The sequence below is a fragment of the Parambassis ranga genome, chromosome 7 (genome assembly GCF_900634625.1).
Source record: "Parambassis ranga chromosome 7, fParRan2.1, whole genome shotgun sequence".
Taxonomy (NCBI): Eukaryota; Metazoa; Chordata; class Actinopteri; family Ambassidae; genus Parambassis; species Parambassis ranga.
In genome coordinates, this window is record NC_041028.1 from 6,572,226 (window position 1) to 6,599,764 (window position 27,539).

A 27,539-nucleotide genomic window follows, 5' to 3' on the forward strand; every position below is an offset into this window, starting at 1 on the left:
AAAATGCTGAATACAAGTTTGATAGAGCAGCATCTAATGAGCGTTTTAAGCATTCTAAAATGGAGTCTGTAGCTTGAAGTTTGTAGGAGGAGAAACATTTGGCAGATGCCCCTCGTTGGAGGGCTCTCTCATAGACTCCCATGTTAAAAATGACACAGAAATTGCTTAATATTTGAAAAATTATATTTTTTTGAAAAAACTTGAAGTTGACCCAGAATGTCCTCTGTGAGATGAACATTTTGATAGTTGAATGGCTGAAATCGGTCAATGTATGCTAAAGATACGCTGCGCCAAAAACATACAGAAGAATAAGAAAGAAGAAGAAAGAGGGTGAAGAGCAAGAATGCAGCAATCAAATTAATAATTGCTTTGAATAGCAGGTGAATTATGTGAGCTTCCAATAATACCTGATGCTTAGAGAGACTGTGACTGTAAATGATGTTGATGTGGATATCTAGCAAACAGCTCCATAATGATGAATATGGCAGATATAATGTGTACTGATGGATAAAGAAGTAGGTGAACGGTCCTCTGTATCCTCCTCTGTGTCAGCCTGTCACCATGGTGACGTCTGCCTGTGTAAGTGACCATGAAAGCACAGGTGTGTTCAAGTCTTTCTCCCCCTCTGAGGACAGTTCTTATGTATTCACATGCATTTTTACCCTTTAAACAAATGCTTCATGTGTCCAAACCAAAGCACTCAGACAAAAAAAGTAAAAACCGTGAGAATCCAAAGACTTTGCTCTACAAAAATCTGTGATTTCTTGTTCATGGTGTAAAAGATGTGGAGTTGGTGGTGAGTTACATAATAGGTTTTCTCTGGGCTTGTTGTTTCCAGTTTGTATTGCATGTTAACGGAGCAAGGAAACAGCTGGTGCTGGAGACCAAACGGATTGGTGAGACCAAAAGGAACTTGATATAAAACTCTTAACCATTTGTCATTGGCCATCAGCAGTAGTTGTTGTTAAATTGATAACTTTATAGATGACATCCTTTTCAGCCAGTTGTCTGTGTGTTTCAGTAGAACTAAAAGCGTCCCTTCTTTATACTCATATGTTATTTATTGTAAACCATCTGTCATGGAAGCAGATTTGTTACTGTGTGTTTCCAATACAAGCACTGAAAAACCTACCAAAATGAATCCTGGAATTTACAAGAAGACAGTGAAGGCAGCACTGAACCCCTCAGAGAGGACGAGGCTGATAACTGGGAGGAAAACTGGGGAGTAGAAAAAAGGGGGTGGATACCAGCTACGGATCAACTTTAGATTTTTTGTAGCTTATAAACAGACAAACACCAGAGGGCGCTAGAGCAGCTACACAAAGAGGCCAGAGAGATTCACTGTGATGCTCGATAGTGTTTTATTTTTCATGAAAGCAGAACTCCCTCTAACATCAGTAACATCGTTACATGAAGAGAGGAGAGAGAATAAAAGACGTAGAAAAGTGTCTCAGTGAAGCCTGGGCTGAAGCTGAGATACAAGAACACAGATAGAAGGCAGGTTCTTCTTTGTGGTGGAGGAGACAACACAGGTCTGTCAATAAAAGCACATCAGCATCAGGTTAGAATGGGTTTGACACTGTGCATGTGCAGGCATGTGTGTCTTTGCAGGTGTGTGTGTGTGTGTTACCTCCAACATTTCAGTATTTGGTCCCCTGTTTTTGTTTTTTTTCAAGAGCAGCACTGTGAACAGGAGATGCAGAGTATTACTCAAAATATGCAGGTGAATCAAAGATGGCGGACAGACTGTAAATGTTCTCTGACCTCTTACCTCTTCTTCTGTTGCAATAATTGGTCATGCATCCGCCCTATTTGTCTTGGCTCTCTGAGGCCTCTTACACCTTCAATCGCCTCTGTGGTTGATTCTGCAACAACAGTCACAGGTTGGAGGAACAGCAACACTAACATCTTTAGTCTTTAACATGTAACTTACAGCATCACTAGCTTAGCCTTGGTGATGGCTGAGCTTTGCTCCTTACTTGTTCAGTAAGGTTATTATTAGCAAAATACAATGTTTAAGTGAATAACAGACAGATGCTTCATTGACTAATTAGGTTGTTTGCAGATCAAATGATGTAGCTACAATACAGCTATCTGGCTAAACTCAACAAATGTCAGTTGTAAACAACTAGAACTTTCACAAACTTCTATGGAGGATGTGCTCATTAAAGTTGACAGTAATACATTAGTCAAAACAACAGCCAAAGACACACACACACATAAATGTACAAACATTCTCACCCAGAGTGATGAGTGTGAAGGCCAGCACTGAAACACACACACAGAGTATTATGGTTAGCTCTAACACACCGTTTCAAAGTGACACTATCAGAGAGTTATTATCACACAGCTACTGGATCAGCACCACTTAGGATACTTTTTAAACAAATAAAAACAGCTTTTTTCAAAGGATGTAAAAAAGTGTACATGTACTGATACTCACTGGCCAGCAGGATGAACGTGAGTTTCATCTTGTTGGATTCTGCCAGAGGAATGACCAAAAAGTTGCTCTTCAAAGGTCCTGAAGAAACTGAAGTGTCCCTTTAGAGCAGCCAGACTTTTATACTCTGACAGAACACACACTATGTGCTTGAGGGCTCACATGATACTGAAAAAAAGGTTCACATACTTTTACATGTTTTTCAGACTGTTGAAAGAACAAAGCTCATTTTATTATAATACCACAATTTACCTTAAGATAAATGGATGATGGATGGATGGAATCACTATATGTGGTATATGGTAGAAAGATGATATCTGAGGCCACCACCTCTGTTAAGGGAAGTTTTTTCCAGCTTGGCTTCCTTGACTCCTCTTCCAAACCACCTTTCCTCTCTGTCTAGGATGTGAACATTGTTGTCCTCAAAGGAGTGTCCTTTGTCTTTGAGGTGGAGGTGAACAGCTGAGTCTTGTCCTGAGGAGGTGGCTCTCCTGTGCTGAGCCATTCTTCTGTGGAGTGGTTGTTTAGTTTCTCCAATGTACAGATCAGAGCATTCCTCACTGCACTGGACTGCATATATCACATTGCTGTGTTTCTCCCTGGGAGTTTTATCCTTCGGGTGAACCAGTGTCTCAGTGTTGTCATTGGTTTGAAATGGACCGGGATGTCATGGTTATTGAAAATCCTATGGAGTTTCTCTGATACTCCTGACACATATGTAATGTTCTTTCTCCGTCGGCTGTTGTCCTTCTTCTTGTTGTTAGGGGGTCTTGTTTTTTGGCTTTGATGAGTGCCCAGTTGGGGTAGCCACAAGTTTTCAGGGGTTTCCTGAAGTGATGTTGTTCCTTCTTCTTCCCCTCTGAGCTGGTTGGTACAGTTTGTTTCCAACTTCCTCCAGACGCAAAACTGAGCAAATTGATATTAACCATAAACCAGCTAAGGGGTTTAGGTAGCCTAAATATACTGAATGGAGGAACAGGTAAACCTATATCGAATTTATTGTCATTATTCACCATAGTTGTTTTTGTAAAACCTTTTGCAACTTATCGTTTGTTGATGTAGCTATGTTAGCTTGAAGGTAATGAACAACAAGCGCTACTCTCCTTAATTTATTCAGGCAGTTAATGCAGACAGACTAGATGAATATGTAGTGAAAAAAAGAAAGAGGGACTGACTGCCAAAACACAGTAGTGCTCATGTTGAGTGCCGTGTGATTTCTCAGCCCTTTGAAGAGGAGATGACCATGCTGTTCGAGCCACATGTAAACCCTCAGTGGCCCGATGGTCTTGAGTTTTTTGAGACAGTAGTAACAGTTGGAGAAAGTGTTTTCCCCACAATTACACTTAGTGTCTCTAACCCTACTGACCATGATATTGAGTTAAAGGGGAGTACAGTAGTTGGTACAGTACAAACCATATCATCGCTGTTGCCTGGCCAAATCCTAGAAAAAGCTGCAACATCAGATAGAGTGAATCAGACCAGTGTAGAGACATCTAGTGCTGATGAAAAGTGGGATCCTCCAATCGACCTTAGTCACCTAGATGAGGAGCAGAGACAGAAAGTTAAAGAAATGCTCAGAGAGGACTGCCAGTCATTCTCAAGTCAGACAATGACATTGGTTGTATTGAGAAATTAAAAATTATTTCCCTTAAAGACACTGACACTCACAGTCAAACACACCTTCGTGTCTGTGCCCAGACCTCTGTATCAGGAGATGAAGGACTACCGACATGACCTGATAGTACAGGGCTGGATTGAGAAGTCAAACTCCCCATATCCCTCCCGTGTCGTTTGTGTGAGGTAGAAGGATGGTACTCATCGCCCATCCCACGTGTTCAAGACATCATGGATAGTTTAGGAGATAATTCCTGGTTTTTCCTCCTAGACCAGGGAAAGGCATATCACCAGGGATTTATGTCTGAGGAAAGCAGTTGGTTGTATGAGTGGATACGCATTCCATTTGGACTCATGAATGCCCCGGCCGCATTCCAGCGCTGCATGGAGGAGTGTCTTGAGGGACTTCGGGACAACAACTGTGTACCATACCTGGATGACACACTTGTCTTCAGTAAGACTTTTGATGACCATGTAAATGATCTACAGAGAGTATTGAGACAGCTCAGAAAGTATGGCATTAAGCCAAGCCGAGTAACTGTGAACTGTTTAAACCAGAGGTGAGATATCTAGGCAGAAGCAATGCACAAGCAATGAGAGCTGTACAACACATCACTTCTATTGAAATTACTGAGGTAATGGTTACCACTTTATGCAGCATTACATACCACACCTGAGGTTTCATCTCAGCTATCAGACTAAGCATGCTGAGCACCCATATGCTGCACATGAAATATTTTCCTGCATCACAAATGTCAGCCGCTGCTTTGCAAATCCTTGTCTAGCATCTCCTCATCTGGCATGCATCAGCAGTCACATCCTTCCTGGTGTGAAATCAGGAACGTTTCTTGGTCAGCATGCTTGGCTTGGTCCAAACAAGTGGGTGCAGAAGGCCACAGCATTTTACTAAAGTGGACTGGTGGATCTGCTTCTACCAGAAATGTAATAGGGTTTGGAAGGGTCACTGCTTGAAATAGTTTGGGAAGTAGGCGGCGTAAGGCTTAGGGTTAGGTAAGGTGATATACTTCTGGAAGGAAAGATAGAGCATCATGACATCAGTGTCTTCAGCTGTGATTATAACTGCTTTTGAGCCTGCATTGGATGCGGAGGAGTAAACGTGTATCAGCTTCCTTGTGTGTTGAGTGCAACTCTGTTACGTCCTCACACTTCTCCCAGATTTCCTCACAGGTCATGAACAGAACTTTGTCATGCAGCAATTTTCTATACTGTAGGTGTTTCCACTCCTTCACCAGAAATTTAATCAGACTGCTCTTATTGGAGGAACTGCAAAGGAATTTCCGGCACTGTCTTACATAGTGTCCAACATAGTGCCCATGGCAATGGGCCAAGTGGGTGAGCTAGAACATCCCTCATATTAACCTTCCTGCTTTCAGCCACAATGATCATGTGACTGAACAGGTATCTATCAGCCTTTAGAATGACATCCTGACCTTTCTTTCCATGAGATCTTTTTGTGTTGATATTGGAGACTGTTTTCAGGCCTTGTTTGGTCATCTTGTCAAAGAATTTAAAAGATGGTGGGTCCTCTTCTAGCCTTGTTTGTCTGAATTCCTGGTAGGCGTCTTCCCCTATCTCAGAGGCTCTCAAGAGATCCCTGGTCACATTAGGAGGAGCAATGGAGCCAGTGGAGAGACTAACCAGATCAATGCCACTAAGAGCTATAGGATTAAGCCAATTATTCTCCATAAGGTCAACAAGAGACTTGACATCCTCTTCATCTCTTTTGATTCTTGGAGCCTGCAGATCTGGATGGGACAGCTTGGATCTGCCTTGACCTATCAGGTCTCTCAGCTGTCTGAGGAACACACTTCTGTACTCAGCTGTTAGGTAGTATTTGGTCACAGCTCCTGGCTTCAGGCTGAATCCTTTTGTCCCTTCAGCTGTCTGGGTATCTTTGTTCACAGTTTCTTCTATGGCTTGGTCAACAGGGATTCGACCAAAGGGATTGGTGGAGCCCATCTGAACAGAGAAGCCACCTTCCATGAACTCTTTAAACACATCTGGGTGTGTGGAGGGCAGTTGAGACATTTGGGCATAGTAGTAGGAAAGGTATTGTGCATAATTTATTCTGTCATATGCAAAACACCTAGGAATCATTTGTCGAATGCTTGCCAAGTGAATGATCCAGTCTCCCTCTCTAGATGCCCGAATGAGTCCCAACAAGATTTTGACCATGTCTAAGTAAGACATCCAGAAGGCAGATAGACTGCCATTTTCATTTCTAAGGAACTCGCTGTATACTTTAAAAAGCTCCAAGATATGGGTACAAGAGCTGCCCTCAAGAACCTTCTTCAAAGCATCCTGTGAGATCTTTTCCCTGAGGCTGAAGATTGACCTTTGTGTTTCCTTGTAAAGGTTGCCACATAATCACCTTTTTACATGGCTGTTAGAAATGAGAGAGAAGAGATTATTATTTCTGATCATGTATGAATGTCATGTATGTATATTTGTCACCGGCCAATCTACGCTGCGGAGGGGTGGGATCCCTGTGCGGAACATTTAAATGCGTCTACGGAGGACACAGAGGGGGAACACAGGAGACACAGGGAAGACACAGGTGGACGAGGTGACCTGGTTCCGGAAGGACGCCGGCATGCGAAGCAGCGTTTGGGCCTTTTCCCTGGCAGGATTTACCGCGATCTAAGTGGAATCTACGGACATTGTGGATGTACCAAAGACAGTGGATTACCCCAGGTTTAAAAAGGATTTTACCCGAACGACTGGAGTTTGGTGAGATCGTGTTTTATTCCTTTTTAATGGAGCGACGTCTCACCGAGGAACTGCTGCTCTAGTCCTCACGGAGGGACACGGGTTCATCTGGACCGTTCTCTCGAACTCTGAACTATAAATATTTTGTATGTATATTATTTGGGAACTGATCGGGTTGCACTAAACTCTGGGGATACGGGGGAGGAACTTTGGGGAAAAAGACCGGTTGTGTCGCGCTGCTTGTGTGCGCGAGCTGATCACCTGTGCTCTGCCTGCAATACAGCGTGGACTCTAAACAATCGATTTCTGACTCTTCTGTGTGTTTGTAAATATTATTGGGATTTTGGTGTGGTGTGTGTGGCCTACCCTGGCGTTTTTTTCATTAATAGATAAACCAGCAGCAGCAGAATAAGACCCGCCTGTGAGAATAGTGCGTTGTGGCGTTTTCCTGATTTTAAAAAACAGGTGAATTGTTACATCCTCAAGGTGAACTCTGGCAGTTGGGTGGTTATCTTCCAACCAGGACAGGAAACCATTCCATTCCAGCTGCATGAGAGTCTCATAAAAAAGCTTGTGTAGTGTTGTACTTGCGACCATCCAATACACCAGCTACAGAACCTTCTGCGACAACACCAGATTCAATGCAAAGGTCTCGGAGTCCAGCATCTTGAAAACGTTTTCCTAGTATTCCCAGCATTGTGCAAATAGTGTGGAATTCCCCAAGTCTGGGAATGATGTTTTGGAACTCACTGTGTTTCCATGCGATCTCAACAGCCTTTGCATAAAGAGCTTGGTCGAGGACACAAACAATCTTTTTCAGGCCTAACTGTTGCATGATTCTTAACAACTGGTTAAGCATCTCTTTGACAGACATTTGTGTTGCTGGAGCATTGATGGTGGGCAGGTAGCCTAAAGTGTTGGGGATGACCACCATTTCATCACAAGTCAGGATATTGAAGCCTGTCCAGCTGCTGACTACCTGTCCTTCTTGTTGTAACAAGCGGGCAAGAACCCAAATAATGTTCTTTTTTCTGGCAGCATGAGTATTGGCTGCAGTATTGATGTCTGCACAGCTGCTTTGTGGTGGTCCCACTCTATTTCCAGCATTGTAAGTAGGCAACATTGGTGCGGGTGCACTGATGCTCTGTTGTTTTGTTTTGGCAACATTTGGTTTGGGTTTGACAGCATCTTGTTTGGATTTATTAGCTTGCACAGCTATCCCATTCACTCTATGAGCTGTTCCCTTGCCACTGATTGTTTCTACCAGGCGATCAATGTTGTCCCAAGTTAAAGTAGTGAATTGGCCAGGATATATGTTAGCTGGCAAAGTTATGTCTTTTTCTGATGAAGAGAGTTTTTGAAGACACAGGGCAGTGTCAATCTCCTCCATCTTTGAATAAGATATGCAGTGACCTAGTCAGTTTAGGATAGTTATCAGCTCTACATTTCTTGTCAATGACTTGACACAAAATGGGAGAATGATATGCTTGTAAGGTTTTATACTTCCACACGTCACTGCATATACTATATCTTGACCAAATGATTGCACAAGCCGCTGGACTTTCTGAGTTGCATGATGAAGATCATGAGACCCTGTGAGTAGATAGCAAAGGAAGACACTGAGTGACTCTGGAATGGTAGGGCATTCTACCTCTGATTTAACATCAGGTGGCCAGGATTGAGGAACATCCTGACCCTTAATATCTGTTCTCAAATTAATGGCTACTCTGGCTACAACATTTTTGCCAATCTTTTTGAGGTTGTGGTTTTCTTTCACAAGTTCCTTCATGGACAGGTTATCTGGATAGAGGAGGAGTTTTCCATTATCATCAGGGAAGATGTGCAGGGCTCCACCAAACTCATGCTCCAGCTTTCACCGTATGTGCTTTTTGGTTGTTTCTTTGACTTGGATCATTCCTTTGGATTTCATTGAAGCAGTCAGTCTAGAAGTTAGATCAGCCATAGACATCACTTTAGGATTGGCAAAAAGCTCCACTCTGATGAACTGGAATAACGCATCAAATCATTGTTTTACAGCAGCTTCATACTGGGCTGAAGCACCATCAACATCATCACATAGATCACGGACTAACACATATTTAGGGACGTCCTGTTTCGTGTATAATCTGTAGCAAGACCTGTGGTAGTGTCCCTGAGCTGCTACAAGGTCTCTACTCATTATAGCCAGGATTCTACTGTCCATTGTCTTTGTGGCTGCCCTTCAGATCTTTTCATCAGCTCGCAGTTCTCTACACTGTACCAATGGCTCTCTTCTATTTTGTCCTTTTACATATTTGTCAGTTTTCTGACAAAATGTGCACTTCTTGTCAAAAGTCACAAATGTTCCTGAGACATATCTAAATGCTCTCTTACATTCTTTCTCCTCACTACAACCACTAGCACATTGTTTTTCTTTTTCAAGAATGCCATCAAGAAGTTTCTTTATAGTGAAGATACTATGACACTTCCTGTGGTAGTAGAGTGATGGATTCTGACCCTCAGGAAGGTCTTCCGATATTTCCGAGGCACAAAGATGAGGTGCAGTGCTGATGATGACAACATTAAAGCAGAGGGTTCTTACACATTTAGCTATTTAATTCAAAGTATTACAAACAGAACCCTGTATCAAGTCTTACAATTGAATAACATATAAATTACATTTAATCATATTTGTCAATCTACTGGTTATATAGCTAGCATTTGCTCAGTAACTGATATATTAATTATGATTAATAATATGGGTTAAAATAGCAGCTTGTTACCTCCCCATAGCGCTCTCCCAGCCTGAAGAAAATGAGCCATCACCGGTTTTGCTGCCACTGGAGCCGCCTCTCCTCTTCCTCCAACAACAAATAAATATATAAAAAAAATCCACATTTGTAAATCCACACTGGTCGTGTTTGTCTGTTGTCTGGTTTGTTTTACAGTCTGTGTTGTGTCGTCTGTCTGCTTTTGTTTTTCCCAGGCTTGGGGGGCAAAAGTTATGATGTAGTGCCACAATCAGGAACCGCTTTAAAGGCTAGACCGTCCCATTTACCAATGGTTGAGGATCCTCCGGGAATGCGGCCTCCTGAGACCACGTAGGCTGCGTCCTCCAAAGGATTCAATAGAATTTCTCCTAATCTGTCCCCACTGTGCAATAGCTGTAACGCAGCAGAAGGCACTCTTACACATCTCTTTTGGTCATTCCCAAGATTACATAACTTCTGGTCTCTCATTTTCAAGTGGTTTTCATCTGCCTTTAACATCAGTATTACTCCTGACCCAGAATTTGCTCTGTTAAGATACTCTGAAAAATTTGAATTGTAACATACAAACATAGTATGTGTGTCTGTGAAATAAAGAGTGTGGAAACTATGAGTTGTATCCGCCGTGCTTGTTCTGACAACCCGTCCAGAGGGGAGACTAACAAAGACTGAATCTGGACAGTTGCAGTTGCTGTGTGTGCATGAGCTGATTGTTGTTGCTGTGCTCAGTGGGTCAAAACTAGGTGCTGGTTGTGAAGACCCCGTGATCTGGTATTTATAGTAGTAGACATATAAATAGCTGCAGCATGTGCAAGTACTGAAGAAGCCACTGACTATATTCTGGTTTACAGAGGGAGCGCAGCTATCTCATTTAAGGTAAACAAGACACATTGAGGAAATATGTTCTTTATAATTTGATTGATTAAAATTTGAAGGCTGAGGTTGTATTACTGACTTTTGCTATAAACTTCTAAGGTCTTGTAGCATAGTCTGTCTTGTTTAGATTGACTGTGCTACTTAATCTATAATTTAATCCCAGTTCTATGCAGGGGTCTGTCTGTAAAGTTGAGAGTAATTGAATAAAACTTTGACATCTTTAATGCATTTTGGTGTCATTAACAGTCCATGCCATTTCCAGCATGGCTGCACTGTGTTGTAGTTGGTATTCAGGGTAACTGAGTTCTCAGTTACCAGATGTAATGGTCTTGTTTACCATGTGGCTTTTTCTTCTCAGAGTCTCTTTTTGGACTAACAGATGAACAAAGTAAAAGAGGATGACTTTTATCAGTCGGACGACGACCTGGATGAAGATGAAGCAACGCAATATATAATTGAACAGAGTCTGATTCAGTATAGAAAACTCAAAGGGTTGAATCCAAGGTGAATATCTATTAAACTAGTCGCTCTCTATACTTCTTGTGTTCATGAATTGTGCTGCACAATCTACTCCCTTCAGTGATCTGACACCCAGTGACGACCCTGATGAGATTTTCAAAGCAATCAAAGAGGGTGAGCTGACGTTTTTTAAGCTGTTTGATTGTAGTGAATCTTGCAGGAGGTTTTAATGTAGAGTCCTGTGTTGGTATCAAGGTGATGAGGATGCAGTCAACAGACTAGTGTTGCAACTGGAGGCTCTGTCCAGAGTTGATGAACGAGGATGGATCCCCCTGCATGAGGCTGCAGTGCAGCAGAACAAGAGGATCCTAGAGATTATCTTCTCAGGTAGACTTACAATATTTCACTCCTGCTCTGACTCCTCTTCTGAAACGTGTGTGTGTGTGTTGATGAGTTCCTGGGTGTTTGGGTTCCAGCATCACCCCAGGGTGCAGCTCATTGTCGTACTCTAAAGGGTGAGACGGCACTGTTTCTAGCTGTGGTCCATGGACTTCGAGAGATCGCTACATTCCTGTTACAAAACGGTTGTAGCCCAGATCTACAGAACGATGAGCAAGACTCTCCGTTAGTGGCAGGTGAATACAAATGACACTCTTATTTCAATAAACACATGTGATCCCTTAACTGATCTATCTTATCTTCCAGCTATTCTGAATGACCAGTACGACCTAGCCACACTGTTGCTTCGTTACAATGCAAATATAGACCAAACAGGACCACTGAACAGGACAGCTCTACATGAGTCTGCCTTCTTAGGTTTGGAGAATTTTGTCTACCTGCTCCTGGAGTCTGGTGCCAATCCGAATGCATCAGACATCAAAAAGAAAACTCCGCTTGCTCTGGCTGCACAGAACGGACATCTGAATGTGGTGGAGGTTCTGTTAGAGAAAGGTAAATGAGCTGCTTTCTTTTTTCCTGTTGTCCCTGGAGGTTTACACACACCAATGGGAGTGACAATTCCAGAATTTTGACACTAAAGGATTTTTTTGGTTGTAGCCAGTGTCAATGTTAATTGCAATCAACTGAAATGAATCACTTCTTAGTGTGCTTCATTTTTTGTGGAGTTTTCAGATTTGTCCTCATCAATACAGATGCATTGCACTTATGGACTGAAACAGACTGAGTAGAACTGTTTATAGGAATGCATTTATTTTTTGATAACAAGAAGCCAGGCTAAGTTGCAGAGAGAAAATGCAGATCATACATTTCCCTTTCACATCCTTTAATGCTTGTATTTGTTTTGTAGGAGCCCATGTGTGGTGTGAATCTGATTCTGGTACTATATTGTTTGATGCTGCTGCATCAGGAAGCCCTGACATAATCTCCCTGCTGCTGGACCATGGGGCAGATCCCAACCAGCCTCTTTACAGCGGACACCTTCCAATTCACCGTGTGGCATACCACGGACACAGACTGTGAGAAGAGTTTGTGTTGCTTTTCCTACAAGCTTCAGTTCATCCAATGTTCTGATACAGTCTGTTCTTTGACAGGGGACTGGAACAACTCATCCCAGTAACTAGTCTGGAGGCTGTAAAGGACAGTGGGATGAGTCCTCTCCATTCTGCAGCTGCTGGGGGACATGCCCAGTGCGTGGAGGTACTGCTAAAAGCTGGCTACGATCCAAACTTCATGCTGCACCCAAGGGTGCGTCGCAACTACGATGATGAGCGCAGGTCTGCCCTCTTTTTCGCTGTGTCCAACAATGATCTGCAGTGCGCTCGCTTGCTGTTAGAGGCCGGGGCTATGGTAAACCAGGACCCTGTCAACTGTCTACAGGTGGCCCTCAGACAGGGCAACTACGAACTGATCAACACCCTGCTGAAACATGGGGCAAACGTCAACTATTACTCCCGTGTCAACACCACTCACTTCCCCTCTGCACTGCAGTACGCTTTGAAAGACGAGGTTATGCTGAGAATGATTCTGAATCATGGTTACGATGTTAAGCGTTGTTTTGACTGTCCGTATGGTGACAGTTCCCATGACTATGCGCCTTGGACAACCTCAGTCATTAAAGACATGGTGGTGAGGCACGAGAGAAAATCTTTTACTTTTGATCTTTCTAAAAAGTTTCCCCCTCGACTGCCACACATATTTCTTCCTTTGTTTCTAGTTCTGTGAGGTGATAACAGTGTCCTGGCTTAAGCACCTATCTGCCCAGGTGGTACGCATCATGCTGGACTACACTGACCATGTCAACTTCTGTACCAAACTCAAGGACACCTTGCAGGAGCAGAAACAGTGGTCAGAAATCTGTCACATTCAAAGTGAGAGCTGGAGTGATCCATCATTAGTTGCGATGTAACAAACATATATTGACTTTTTCTTCTTTGTTATCAGGAAATGCACGGAGCCTCAAGCACCTGTGTCGGTTGCGGATAAGGGAGCATCTCAGTCGCCTGCGCTTAAGAGCCCCAGTTTTTATCAACTTCCTTCCTCTTCCTCCCAGGCTGAGAGATTACCTACGCTACAAGGAGTTTGATGTTTACAGCAGGGGCAGCGTGGTTTAACCTATAACCAAGCCCACATTCACAGATGTCTGTTACATAGTGACAAGTACATATTTGCTTTCTGAACAATTGTTGTGTTTTCAAAATGACAATTTATGTTCTCGTTTTGCAATACTATTTATACAAAGCTGCATGCACTCATGATATCTTTCTTTAAATAAATACTATGGAGCTCATTATATCTCCTGTAAATGTTTACTCTTTGATATAGTGACTCCTCTAAGTTAAAAATTAGACAAACATAGACAGTTACATGTACGTTGAAGCGTTTAGGTCTCTTTGTCACCATCTGGTGGTAGAATCGAGTATTACAATAGTGGGATTTTTTTTCCTGTTAACAATGTTTGTCAGTAGACACAATTGGCCTAAAATTTGTGTTACAAAAATGAATGTGTATGTGTACAGAGTAATAATGTACAATGAATACATCCATAGTTAAACGCAGTATTTTCCATACTTGGCTGCGACTTTGTGTTGTTTCTACTGTTTGTGTTGGTATTATTTTCACTTTCACTGTATTTGATATGGAGTTCACACGGCCCATGACTGCATCACATGTTGCAGTTCCTCTGCCGGGCGCTAGGTGGTGGGGATTTTCTTGTATGCACAGTAAACAGAGTGACGGCAGCGTTTTGCAGTGGTGGAGAAGAACGTGTACGTCATTTTCACAATGGCGGAGGCTGGGTGAGGAGGATAGTGTGTGTGTAAATCGGCGCCGTAATCGTCAGAGCTACATCGCCCTTAATACGTGCACGGTGCCCGAAAATGGCCCTCAACCCCAACGCGGTGGGAAAAAGGGACTCAGAATGTACCGAGAGGGGCGATCTCCACCCGGAAAGTGGCGAACCTCAGAAGAATTCAGCCGCCACCTCGGCCACAGCCAACCAAAATGGCGATCAGCCTGGATGTGGAGACGGTGTAATGCCCGAACAAGAAGCCCCTGAGCGGCGGAAGAGCGTGCAAGGGGACCACCGGAGCTTTAGCAGTTCTCCTTTGCCAGGCCAGAGATCGAGCGAAGAACTGCCACGGAGAAATTTTCAAATTCCGAGGAAGATAAAGGAACGGAAAGGTGGTACCGAATCGCTGCTATTTAACAGCCTGTCTTTTATGGTTGTGCTGCTGCATGTTGCTAACCTGCTAGCTCTCAGCTGGCTGGTTTTGTCGGTTTAACGAGTTGAACAATACGACATGTTAGGTTTAAATTAGACCATGGCCATGCCGTTTAAAGCACACGGACAGTCTTGGTGCGGTGTAGTGTTGTTTGCAGACATAACGCTGCCGCTGGTAGGCAGGCTCAAGTTACCACAGGGCAGCAGGCGGCACTCCGAGGACTGTCCATATGAAAGCCCACCTTGTTTGGTGTCTACACCTTATACATAGACTTGCTTAATAATGCAGCACGAGTCATGAGGTGCTGCAGCTTTCACATGACCACATAAGGAGGTCTCTTTGACCTCAGTGAAGGGCATGGATTTATCTTTCACACCCGTACATCATGACACTTCTCACCATTCCACGATACACTTAATGACATCGCACCTGAGGTGCCCACCCCCTGCCCGAACTTTATTCACTGATATTTCAAAGCATCCCCGGTACACATCATCCCTGCCTCCCTCAGAGCATCCCTCCATACAGCCTCCTACACTGTCCCCATCTTCCAGTAAGGTGGAAGCACTCCCAGCAGACTGACAGTAGTTGTTTCAGCTTTCATGCTTGCAATAACTCAACTTTCCCTCGTTAGGTTGCATAAATTATATTATGTTGTGATGCAGCCTCAGCTGTACATGTGTTCCTTCTGTCTGTCTCCAGTCTTGATCCTATTGGCTAACAGGAGGGATGTTTACTACCCGTTAGCTTGCAGCTTGAGGCAGATAATGCTGCTTGTAGTTAGCTGGTGGTGGTTTCATGTCTTTGCATGAGTTTAATTAACATGTAAATACTGTGCTTGGTCACCTGTACAGCAGTATGTTGCTGCATGTAGGTTCATAGTTACTGTAACTTCAGCGTCTTTCAGTACCAATACAGCTTTTTGCATTCAGGTTCAGCACAACCCTGCTGTACCTACAGACACTCAGTTCATGTCCCAGTTTTCTGCACAGGATGTCTTTTACATGATGACATGTGACCTGCGTATTGTGTTAGCTGAACACTGTTTGTGTAGTTGTTTTTAGAAAGAACCATATCGAGGCAGGTAGGTAGGTAGATGTTGCTGTCTCCTGCAGGATATCATTATTGTGATCCTTTTTGTGGTGATCCATACATTAATCTTCTGATTCACTTCTGTGCATGCAGGCTTGTACCAGTTTCTGCCCCCTGACAGCCGGGAGTTTGAGGACCTTGTAAAGATTGTCTCATCGTTCTACCTAGACTCATCGTCACGTGGAAGTTTCACCTACTGCAAAGCCAGGCTAATTCACAATGAGCTGCTGGAAAAAGAGGTGGGTTATTGTCTTCGTGTGTAAAATAGACATAGATCATGTTGAAATGACTCGCAAGCTTCACTTTAAACATCTCAATAATACTCGAACTCCTTGTGATCTCCTGAGCAGCACATTATGAGGTTTTAGAGTGCCTTTTCTCACTTGGTGCCTTTGCATGCTAGTTCATCGAGAAGCGGCGAGAAATGAAGCAGGAGGGCCGTACCGAACAAGAACTGACGGAGTCCTACTGCTTCCTGTTTCCGGAAAAATCTAAGGTTAGCCTGCTTGCACAGCCACACAAGTTTAAAAAGTTTGATGGGTTTTTAAATGACTCTGAATACTGTGTTCCCTCTTCTACATCCAGCTCCAGTGGATCTGCGAGAAAGGTCTGTCGGTTGGACACTGTAAGATTACTACACTAGGAAATCCATCAGTGGGTAAGCTGGGCTTATTGTATGTCGCTGTTAAAGGAATACAGTATTAAGAGTGTGTGCACAGACAGCTATTTTTGTGCTGAAATGTCATTTTTACAGTGACTTTCCTAAGCTCTAATTGTTGCTGGGTTACAAAACCCATTGCCTAGCACTTCTTCATTACTTTATTTTATCAAGTCTCTATAGTTTTCTTTAAAGTCGGTTGGTGAGGGACAGGTGACGTTGATGAGCACTGTGGTTTTCCCAAATCTGGAACTATTTTCAACTAGATGTGACACGAGTGCAGTAGGAGAAATACATGAATGCTCATGTTAAGGAAGGTCAACAATGAATAAGAATTGTATAGAAGATACATAATGCCTGGACATAAACAGCTACCTTTGGACACAGACTCTAAAGTAGAAACAGGGTTCTAGAGTGCGACCTTATTTCTCAATGGTGCAACCAAAAAATATCTGAGGTTGCGACTCTTAAAAGCCTCCCTGTGGTTCAACAACAGACACACATCATGCTCATATCGCTACTATTCAGGTTTTGCTAATTTGCTGTTTACCTGAATGACGGATGATAACAAGCCGGTAATGTACAGGGAGGGGGGCGTGTACGTGCTTGTAGCATTATAGTAGATTAAACAATAGGTCTGACGGACAGGATGGATCCATCCATGATGGCTAATAAACTCTGACTGACAGCAGTAAGGTAATTTATGGAGTTATAGTACATGGTTAAATGACGAACGCCCATTTTAAAAAGTATTGTTATTATCCTGCTATAGCGGAGCATTGTCTGCCAGTATGATATCTGCATGCAGCTAAAACTGTCTTTCCTCCTGTAACAGACAAAATGAAAAGTTCTGTCAGCTGAAGCTCAGTTTTAGAAAGAGAGGAGACAGGAGAAACTGAGGCAGAGAGGAAGAGAGGTGAGGAAGATGAGAGAAGAGACTACTCTCAATCACAAATATTAAATAAAGGAGTATATAATTAAAAAAAACATTTTTTGAATTCACATTGGCAGATAGATAAGTGAGGAGCAACAAATACAGAGAGAGAAAGTAAACGGGGAAATGAAGAATGCTGTATTAAATTCAGATCTTCATTATGGACTTCCGACATTCAGACTTTTGACTAGTTTGCCCATAATTTGTATGCGTACTATGCGTACATTTAAAATGCGTTTTTTAATTTAATTATGTTCATTAAACATGGTCCAAATTCATTTTACGATGATGTGTGATTATTTTAGCCTGTTCATATTTCCTGTAGTGGAGATCAGTTTTTGTTTCTAAAACTCTAGCTATGACCTGCGGTGTTAAGTGTGATGCGGTGGGGAAAAAAAAGTTAGGCGCACTAGTGCAACCAGTTAGTCTAGAGTCCTAAGAATGTAATGACGGCTTTCCGAGTGTTTTCTGAATACCTAGAATATGATTCTATGATCTAATGTGCATGCACAATGAGTGGATAATAGATTACATGTCCATTACATGACTGTTTCACGTGATGGGATGTATATGAATAAACACTGTACCTGCAATGTTTCTCTGTAATATCATCATGCATTAACACATAATTAACACAAAGTCTTTTGTCTTTTAGGTGTTTACCTCTCCAAATATTCTGATTTACTACAAATGAATCCTTTTGAAGTGGGCTCATCTGGAGACATGATCATTTTTAAAGTTATGAGGGTATGGCTGTCACTTTTCTTTTTACATTGTTGCATTGACCCTTTCTGTAATTCTTTTAAGCTAATCTGTGTGTTGTGTCTCCCAGGGACGAGTGAAGCATATCTTTGAAAATATGCCTAAAAATGCAATAGAACCAACACCCAAGTTTGACTGTCACATGTCCAAAAGTGCCAATAGGGTTACATCGCTGCTGTCTTACAGGGCTTTTGAGCTCACGCAGGTAAACAGTAGTTCAGTCTTATTCATGTGATTTATAAATTCTGTGTTTTTTTCATTGACATTTGTGTGTTATTGCTATTTGTGTCTTTTTGGCAGCAATATTTTTTCGAGTTTGCGTTTGATGAGATCAAGGCACGGCCCAGACACGTGTGCCCCTATGCTGTGGTTTCCTTTCAGTACAAAGGCAAGGAGGCTTCAGCAACTCCAATGACTGCACACAGGTACATAATCCTGCAGGAAATGGCGAAACACAGAAATCATGCCTAGAAGGTCTGATGCACATCTCTACTCTGTTCTGTGTTAGTAAACAGGCTGATTTGTTACTTTCTTCAACAGGTTTAACACAGTTTCCCGAGAGGGAAGCAGAGGTAAGATTATATATATATATTTTTATTAATTTGTGTCAAATGCCCTAACGTTACAATATAACTTCCTACCTACATCTGTCTCAGGCATATGTTCACTGCTAACTAGAGTGTACATTTTGTGCTGTATTCCCACAATTATCCAAATTAGTTCCCATAAATAATGCAAACGAAGATTGTATTTGTGCTTAACACAGTAGAAGCAGAAGTTATGTAAATTAAGGAGCCATGTTTTCTCTTTGATCATGTCTGACCTTTGACCTGTGCTGTTGGTGCCATTACAGGGAAGAGCTGCTACACTTTGTGGACTGGTCCACTAGTGAACAAGGGCCAGGAATTATTTCCAATCTGTTTACGATCCTCCTCGCGTCCTTACCTTCCTTTTAAGTTGTAAGTGTGTCTCTATAAAATATCCACACTGTTACTCTACATTTGCTGTTGATCATTACATACTCTTTTTAATGTATTGAACGTTAAACCATGTGGAAGGTGAGATGAGCAAGCTAGCACTCACTTGTGGACTATAGTTTTTGTTCCGATTTTCTCTCTGATGAATGTCTGTGCTCTCCTGCAGGCCTGAAAAGTTAGAGGTGAATCAGGGCATGCAGCTGGACCAGGTGAAGCGAAAGATTCCCTCTGTGCTCTTTTCCTGGGACACATACAGCATCTCACGGGAAGGTCAGTTCACCACTGAACATGTTGATATGTTAATCAAATGACAGATAAATGCCCTATGACAAGAAAACATTATTCTTCGATTTTCAAAGCACATCTGCTGCCTTCATAACCCTGTAAATTAACTTGTTCGCTAACTGAATAATGTAACTCGGAATAAACATATTTACTGAATGATTGCGTGCGATGCATCATTTCAGTTTTCAATAGATCAGCAAATACCTCATATAGCTGATAATCGGTGGAGGATACATCATCTTGTGTCAGTGTGCAGAATATAACTGACTAGGGAGATGAGTTATGTATTTCAACCTGCTTATTTTTGTCCACAGTGATGAAGTGTGGGATGTCCTGCAGCCTGTTTGAGGTGGTGGATGGAAAAGGCAAACCAACCAGCGGCAGCCTGGCAGCACTGGTCAGCAAACTGGAGAGGGACCGGATGGTGAGTCACATACTGTACCTGTTATCCACCAGGTTCTCATGTGAGATACTCTCCCAGAATGATTCAGAATCAGCCCAGTATAATAACCTTAGGATGTCTAACATTTAAACAAGGAAAGCACAGACAAGAAGAAATGTTGCTTTTGTTAGACAGGGTTTCATTTTGGCTTTATTTACTACTGTAATGTACCAGTAGTTAATGAACATGGTTAATTTGTCTTATGGTGTTAGGAAATAATTTTTTTATTAGAATCTGTGAATAAATACAACAGTGTAAGTACATGGCATATGATGACACTCCCTGTAAGTTAAAACCTGTCCTACAACAGACTGGTAAATGATTATATAAACACCCCGGTGTGACTGACTGCTCTGTCTACTCTTCTTACTCAGGTGCTGGTGAAGTCCTTGTTTGACAGGGGCTTTCTCTTCCTGTTGTCCTCCTCTCAGATGTTTGACTCCAAAGGTGCCTGAAAGATTTTCCTCTTATAATTCTCTGCTGCGTCGTTTGAACACCTACTTGTTGCCTTTGGTGAGGGTTCAGTTTTTAAAAAGGTTGCTGTTTGCTTTCTAGAGCGGCGGGGGCGGGAGAGGAACCTGCAAGCATTATTCATCTTTCAGGAGTCAAGGATGGTTGTCAAGTATTGTAAGTGATAAGTTACTGTCTGTTTTGTAATGGGGCATCTGGTGTAGCATGACCTTAAAATATTTGGATATGATGAATTACAGGCCATTCATCTTTCCACTGGAGGCTTGTGTTACTTATGTTTAGAGGCTTCAACTTTGGCTTTTATTAACTGTCACTACAGGTCACTGACCTTAACATGTGTTTTCCTTCTTAGCATCCAGACTTTTCGAGCCAGAGCCACTGACGGTTGAGCCTCAGCCAGCTATCCTGTCCACCATGGAGCCTTTTATACCTGCACTGCACTATGCCCTGTTCAAGTTGCGCCCCAACCCAGGCAAGGACCTGAGCTCGGGGGTGGAGCGACAGACCTCTGATTACCTAACTCGTATGGACTCAGGCACGGTACGGCCATTCATTCTGCCTGAATATAAACACATTGGGGATGAAAGGACAAACCCTCTTTCAGTGCCCAGACCCAAATTTAACATGGACACTGTGCTGCGCTCTTACATCCACAACCCTGGCAACTACATTTTACCTCTGAACAAAGCAAAGGACATGATAGAACGAATACGGAACCCTGCACCTGCACCCTCCCTGACACCTACTTCTGCACCAGTGGAATACAGCCCCGTTTCTGACTGGGGTGGCTCCGATAGAGGCTCGGACAGAGCGGAGAGACCTCCAGAAAGGCTATCGCAGGAGAAGCCAGCCCAGGAGAAACTGGCTCTGGACACCAGCAGGCGGAGGCCTGGGTTGGCCCATTCGAATGGGGCACAGTTGCAACACAAGTCCCAGACTGAGACCCAGCCACAGCCTCAGAGGTTACGGCTGTCTCAGAATGTGTATGATAAAGACAAAATGAAGCAGCTGCTTAAACTGATTCAACTACATAAAAAAGCACTTGTGAAGGATCCTGGCAAGGAACAAGGGGAGGATGAGGCATGGGACGCCAACAGTTTAAAAAGGAAATTTGAAGGGGATGAGAGGGGGGACATGAACAAGCATCAACGCACAGATCAGCTGAGCAATGGGGAACCCAGCAGAGGTAAGGCGTGAAAGGATACACACACACACACACATATATATGGGATACACACACACACATATATATATATTATAATTTTTTTTTTTTTTTGTAAACAACACTGACAATTCATTGTAATTCGGAGGACAGCGACGTTTTTAGACATAAAACTGGGACATTGTTTAGAGTTGTTTGAATGTAGCTCACTACAGAAGGATAGCCAGTGCCAAAAACATCACTATAGCTACACATTGGAAACCTCAGTTTGGGTACTCCAGTTTGAAGCCGGAGGAGGAAAAGAGTTAACAGGTTTTTAAACTAAATGCATCCACATTGTGAATTCAGGTCAGTTACCTGCCCTCTTTATAGTAAAACACATTACAGACTTTGTACTAAGGAGCTGGCAAAATAGTTACTTCAATGTCTAGTGTGACTGAAGATATCATTTGCGTCCTCATATAGACCAATGCCTGATGATGTCAGTGGGTTAAATTTTAGGGCGCAGTGAATGTCTGTGTGAAAAGGGTTCCAGATACTATACTGCAGAGTTGGAAAAACTGGGATGCTTCTTCCAAATCACCACAGATTAATTTTGGCGTGTCTGTGCTACATTTTCAAAGCATGTGCTGACATATCCACTTTAAACAACACATCGTCTCGCTGTAACTATAACTATTCAAACAAACTAATGAGCCAAATATGGCAAATGCCTCTGATTTACGGTGTATGTTTCCTGCTAGGAGCCCAGGGCAACAAGTTAGGAGATGAGGTTGGACAGAGCGACAATCTGACAGCAGTCATGGAAAGTATGGGCATCTATGACACTGACCTAAGGGCCCGTAGAAATGCGAATGCTTCAGCAGTCGGTGAAACCCAACGCCTTCTCAAGATCCTCTTGGCCACCCTCAATAAAGCTGTGACTCAGGGTTCGATGTCTGAGCATTCAAACCATGGTGAACCATCGTCATGCTCAGGAAGGATAGAATCTGTTTTCAATGATCCAGATCTTAGGAAACAAAATGAGCCACCATCACAAACAAACTATACAGAGGTGAGATTCAAAGAGTGTTGTTCTGGAATATTTTAACTTGCATAAAATTCATAGATGGTAATATCTTTTTGTCTACTGTTGTCTCTTCAGGAGGACATGGACTGTAGCTCTGGCAGTCCATTCAGCACAGGCTCCCCAGCAGAGCACGCACACACCTCAGACAATCCTGCATGGGATGTCCCCGCCAGTCAAGGTATCTCAAAGCAATTAGTTCACAGACTTCTCCCCTGTGGGCAAATTTAGATGCAGTTAACAAGGCATCACTGTGACAAGTTTCCTGTCTGCTTTCCTCCAGACAAAGCACAGCCTTTTTGTGAGCCAAAGCCCGAGCAAGTGCCAGAGGCTGTGACGGTGGCAGACAACGACCCAGAGCAGAAGACGCCTGCAGTTGTCGAAGATAAAAAGCCGGCTGCACCCACGTTACCACTTGTAGATGAAGTTCCCTTCAGGCCATCCATCAGCCTGGACACCATACTAAACCAGGAAATTCACAGCCTCACTTCTGACATTAAAAATATCATGCAGACCCACCAGATCTGCTATACCTCCAAGCTACCACCACGGTTGCCTCTGCGCCACTGCTGGCTGCCCAACAGCTGCTTCTCAAATTTTGTTGTACCCTTCGTCTCTCCCGTCCCCATTCAGGCACATGTAAAAGCACTGTGTGAGAAGATGGACAAGTTGATCCCAGAACCACCTGCTCCTTCCAAGGTCTCTTCTCCACCTCCCCCAGTGATAGCATCTAATCTTACAACACCCCCCTCTGCCCCCATCCAGACTTCTAAAACTAAAGCAGAGCCCTCTCTGTCAACGAGCACCACCTCCTCTCACAGTGGCAAAACTGGCAGCATCAAAGACACAGAATCCACTAAATCAAAAACAGAAGCTCCTTCAGAGTTAGGAAGAGATGTCTATTCTCCCTCTCAAGTCACAGACTCTCCAGAGACGAACTCCAAAAACCCAGGCTCAGCTTCTGGCAGTGGGTCCAACCTGCTGGCTGGAAGCCTGATTGGTCAGTTGAAGCCTGAGGTTTTTAGCAGCTTGGTGGAGATTTTTAAGGATGTCACCAAGAATACGGTTAAATTCTACATCTACTCTGGAGATGAAGGGGAGGAGACCACTGTCTGTAAGGAAATCAAGGTACAGTATAAGGTTTAAGTGTGGTGTAAATGTTTGTGGATTATACAGATATTATATTTTCTACTACTGAAATGTTAGAGTTGCTACTACTTAATAAGGGCTACATATTGGACTAATAGTTCAGCTTTTTAGATGTATGGATCGGCGGTCATATAGAACATGGTTTTAAGGAGGTATAGTTTTGGATTTTTGACAATGTCCTACAATTGTCCAACTCCCATTTGACCAATTGTTGATACCAGTACTGATATTTTTTATGTAAATGCTAAAAAATTCACATCAACTCTCCTGTAGAATTAACATATTTAGATTGGTAATTTAAAATTATAGTTAAGGAAAGTGATTTGGGTCCTTGCTACATGACTAACACATAGCAAGCAATCTTCTGTCACTTTCATCCTCCTCCCAGGGACACAGTGAGCATCAGTCAGCACCAACTTATGCACCTGTCATTGTTCACTTTGGGCTGATTTCGATATTTAATTTTAAAGCCTTTAACGGCAGATACAATATCTTCATGTCACCTCTTTTTATTTCACAGACCAACCATGAAAATTATTATTGGAAAAACTAATAATGAAAAGTGCAGTTGTAGAAGTACATTCAATTTCTTTCATGTTTTTATCACCTATTTTATTGGAGCTGAAGAACCCCCCCACAGCTTTTTACAGCAGTAAATTGCACAGGCGAGCGAAAAAATACATGTCGACAGTGGGATTGTGCAGGGCTGCAATCACTCCTCTTTGTCGCTACGTGTTCATGTCTCTGCACTCAGCTCTTTCTGTATCTGTCAGTCAGTCAGTACGAGTATGTGTAAGAGAGGAGGACACATTCATCTGTCTGTCTCTAACAATTACATCTTTCCTGTCTTTTGCAAAGGAGTACTTGAAAAGTCTTGGCAACAGTGAATGTAGCCCACAGACGTTTTTAGAAAACAGCAGCAGTCTTGATAAGCTCCTCATCATCATTCAGAATGAGGACATTGCTGCACATGTGCATAAGGTATGTATGGCTTTGGTTATAAAACAGAAAGTGAGCATCTACAAAGTGAAGCAAATGCGGAGAAACAGTACTGTATATTTCATGAAAATGTATTTATTTTCTTTGAACAAGCATAAATGTGTTTTTTTTACTCCCCCCAGATCCCGGCTCTGGTGTCTTTGAAGAAGCTGCCTTCAGTAAGTTTTGCTGGAGTGGATTCTTTGGATGATGTCAAGAACCACACGTACAATGAGCTGTTTGTGTCTGGAGGCTTCATGGTGTCTGATGAGTTTGTCCTCAACCCTGATTTTATTACACAAGGTAAGTTCTACTTTAAGTTTAGGGAATTGTGTGGGTTCTCACAAACTACCAGATGGACAGTATTTGAGAGCTTATGGTTTTTTGCAGAGCGTTTGCAAGGACTGCTTAAGTTCTTGGAGGAACAGAGCACACCTGAACATCCCTGGCAGTGGAAGGTGCACTGCAAGTCCCAGAAAAAGCTTAAAGAGCTGGGGAGGTCAGCATCTCTGTCACAGATAACCCCAAATCACATCGGAAATATCACAATATGCAACTAATTTTGCTGTTCTTCCATATAGGTTAAATACAAACGCTATGGGGCTGCTCAACCTTTTGACAGCCTATCAGAAAAAACACTTAGTGGAGTTCCTCCCATACCACGAGTGTGACACCCAGTCACGTCAGGCTCCAGATCTGGAATGCCTGATCAAGCTCCAAGCTCAGCATACGCAACAGCGGCACCTTATCTTCCTCACAGGTATCCTTAAACACCTTCATCACCTTTTTTGTGTTTCTTTTGTTTTGTTTTGTTTTCTGTTTTGTTTCGACTACTGTCCTTGACTAAAACACTGAGTTATTAATTTACTTTTTCCTCACAGAGAGGCCATTCGAAATGTTCCTGCAGTTTTCCAGAAATGGAATAGTGATAGCGAGCATTGACGATGTTATGAGCGGTTTCCACAGTCTGATTGGATCCATTAATCAGAATGAGCTTCCCACGCCGCCTTCTACTGGTGGGTAGTGTCAACAGCACTACACGCTTGAGATTTCATATTTTCTGTACTGTCACTGTTTTGCTAAATTGATTCTGTAGTTATCTTTCCAGTTAAAGATTTATGCACTGCCAGGCAGTTTTTTGAACACAGCTGATTCAGTTAATGCATCTGTAACACATTTGTTGATAATATCTTCCTATCCACTTCCATTTCTCTCTTTTTGCACTCTCCTGCTCTCCTAGTAGTGAATGATGAGTGTGTGGAAGAGGAGGACATGTCATTAGACTCAGATGATGGTGAGCCACCAGCTATATCCAATTCCTCTGAGAAAAACCAGGAAGTTATAAAGGAAAAGCCTCCTCTGCCACCCCCGCCAGACACAGACGAGTTTCGACCTCCACTCCCTGACCACCAAGCTACCCCTGAGAGTACTCCAACACTGTCTGACTACAGTGCTCTCAAAACCGCCATCTCTCAGTTCAAAGCCAGCAACCAGATAGGCATGGGCTCTTCAGATGTCGGCAGCTTATCACCAGGTGGTTTCCCTGTGAATCCTCACCAGAGCTTCCTGTGTCCTTCAGCCTCATGGTCATCTTACACTGGCTCCTCTAGTTATGCGGCCTCCCCAGCCTATCCTGCCTCTCCCTGCAGCAGCACCCAGGAACAGGACTACCGACCTCCCACCACAACGGCTTCTGCAGCCCCAACCCCACCTGTCATGGCCACAGCAGGACCTTTAGCCAACCTGGCTTCCCTCCCGTTGGAGGTCAAACCCCCGCCTCCACCTCACCTCATGATGCTGGGTCACACATATTCCTCAGACTCTGGAGGAGCCAGCATTGCTGGGGGTTCTCCACTCACTACCACCCTACCCTACACAGACCATAGTGATACAGCCCAGCCAGGTTACATGTCTGGCATTCCTAAAAATGCTAGTGGGACCCCCACACAGCAAGACAGGACACTAAGTGGACCTGGGGAGGGGGTATGGGGGACAGCAGGGACCACCACTTTTGAGACTGCCAGCAGCCAGGCTGTGGTCACAACCGGCCCAGTGGACCACAGTGGCCTCCCTAAGACTGGGGAAACCCTTACAGGCAACACTCCTAGTAGTCAGGGGGGCAGGACTCAGGTGAATTGTGTTAACAGCCTTGGAGCTTCTGTGGGCATGCCCACAGTAGCCACCAGGGGGGGCTCTGTACTCAGACCTAAGCTGCCTCCGCATCCAATGTGTGGAGTGGGTTATGGTGGTATTGGTGGCATCTCTGGACAGATGGACCATGGGCCTATGCGGGGAGCTATGGGTCCTGGTTCTTTAGCGGGCTACCGTGGGAGAGCCATCCCACCAGTAGGACTTTGGCCTCGGCCAGGACGTGGACATGAACGGGGAGATGGGCCTGGAGGCGGACCCTGTTCGTGGGGTTACCCAGCAGGCAGGGGTGGGCCACAGGATTACTATACAGACTACACATATTCTCACAGTTATGCCCCTGAATAGACAATCAACCTGATCGAAGGTTCAACACACACACACAGCATACACCAGAGACTGTTAAAGCTGGCTGAATGTATATATTTCCTTGTCATAAATGCATTGATTTAAAGCAGTAATTAAGGATCCTGGTTTTCTACATTAATAAGAATTGATACAGGCAGTGCCGAGTGTCCTACTGTCTTGTAAACTGTCTGTACACTATTTCCATGTGAACTATTTGAGACCCTGTTCAAACCACTATATTTATATTTGCCAACAAATGTTAATGGCCTTCCAGCTTCTCAGAATTGTTAATGTTATTTCTGTTTGTCCCACTTTTGAAATGGTTTGTGAACAAGGGGCTGATATTTTTTTAAGTAAAAAAAAAAGTGAATTAAATGTCACTTTTGCTGTTGCGGTTTTCTTTTTTTTTATTTTACACATTTGGTTGTCCAAAATTCTATTAAAATAACATTTCAAATCTTGTGTGACGGGTTTGATGACGTTGTCAAGCAAACCATTAAAAATATAAATCATGGCTGTCT

General features: G+C 43.2%; 2 protein-coding genes and 1 long non-coding RNA gene across 4 annotated transcripts; 2 read left to right on the forward strand and 1 right to left on the reverse strand.

Annotated features, from left to right (window-relative positions):
• Nucleotides 1-1,809: 1,809 nt before the first annotated feature.
• LOC114437930 (uncharacterized) lies at nt 1,810-2,561 on the reverse strand. Its single transcript, XR_003670948.1, has 3 exons — nt 2,444-2,561; nt 2,242-2,268; nt 1,810-1,865 (listed from the first exon to the last, which is right to left on the reverse strand). It is a non-coding gene; the product is annotated as an uncharacterized LOC114437930 (long non-coding RNA).
• A 7,758-nt stretch (nt 2,562-10,319) lies between these two features.
• Nucleotides 10,320-13,612, forward strand: asb14b (ankyrin repeat and SOCS box containing 14b). Its single transcript, XM_028409966.1, has 10 exons — nt 10,320-10,407; nt 10,766-10,911; nt 10,988-11,040; nt 11,122-11,253; nt 11,343-11,501; nt 11,572-11,817; nt 12,173-12,341; nt 12,417-12,951; nt 13,040-13,193; nt 13,267-13,612. The coding sequence occupies exons 2-10, from the start codon at nt 10,787-10,789 to the stop codon at nt 13,434-13,436; spliced, it is 1,743 nt and encodes a 580-aa protein (XP_028265767.1). The 5' UTR covers nt 10,320-10,407; nt 10,766-10,786; the 3' UTR covers nt 13,437-13,612.
• A 473-nt stretch (nt 13,613-14,085) lies between these two features.
• On the forward strand, nt 14,086-27,532 carry tasorb (transcription activation suppressor b). 2 transcript variants are annotated; one of them, XM_028410004.1, is made up of 23 exons: nt 14,086-14,505; nt 15,732-15,877; nt 16,042-16,134; nt 16,224-16,296; nt 17,886-17,977; nt 18,063-18,197; nt 18,293-18,417; nt 18,533-18,564; nt 18,846-18,951; nt 19,136-19,239; nt 19,569-19,678; nt 20,071-20,143; nt 20,252-20,323; nt 20,520-21,353; nt 22,073-22,383; nt 22,474-22,576; nt 22,679-23,523; nt 24,403-24,525; nt 24,666-24,825; nt 24,913-25,021; nt 25,104-25,282; nt 25,404-25,538; nt 25,763-27,532. In XM_028410004.1, exons 1-23 carry the CDS (start codon nt 14,202-14,204, stop codon nt 27,016-27,018), a joined length of 5,520 nt encoding a protein of 1,839 aa, XP_028265805.1. In that variant the 5' UTR covers nt 14,086-14,201; the 3' UTR covers nt 27,019-27,532. The 2 variants fall into 2 exon arrangements, with proteins under 2 accessions (XP_028265805.1, XP_028265806.1); XM_028410005.1 differs by having other exon boundaries at nt 25,766-27,532.
• The last annotated feature ends 7 nt before the right edge of the window (nt 27,533-27,539 follow it).

Excerpts from the sequence above, each read along its gene's own strand:
- tasorb (XM_028410004.1), top strand. The coding sequence starts at position 14,202 with ATGGCCCTCAACCCCAACGCGGTGGGAAAAAGGGACTCAGAATGTACC. Across the intron at positions 17,978-18,062 it reads TCATTTTTAAAGTTATGAGG|GGACGAGTGAAGCATATCTT; the intron begins GTATGGCTGTCA and ends TGTGTCTCCCAG. Across the intron at positions 25,283-25,403 it reads GCACCTTATCTTCCTCACAG|AGAGGCCATTCGAAATGTTC; the intron begins GTATCCTTAAAC and ends TTTTCCTCACAG.
- asb14b (XM_028409966.1), top strand. The coding sequence starts at position 10,787 with ATGAACAAAGTAAAAGAGGATGACTTTTATCAGTCGGACGACGACCTG. Across the intron at positions 10,912-10,987 it reads CTCAAAGGGTTGAATCCAAG|TGATCTGACACCCAGTGACG; the intron begins GTGAATATCTAT and ends TACTCCCTTCAG. Across the intron at positions 13,194-13,266 it reads AGAAATCTGTCACATTCAAA|GAAATGCACGGAGCCTCAAG; the intron begins GTGAGAGCTGGA and ends CTTTGTTATCAG.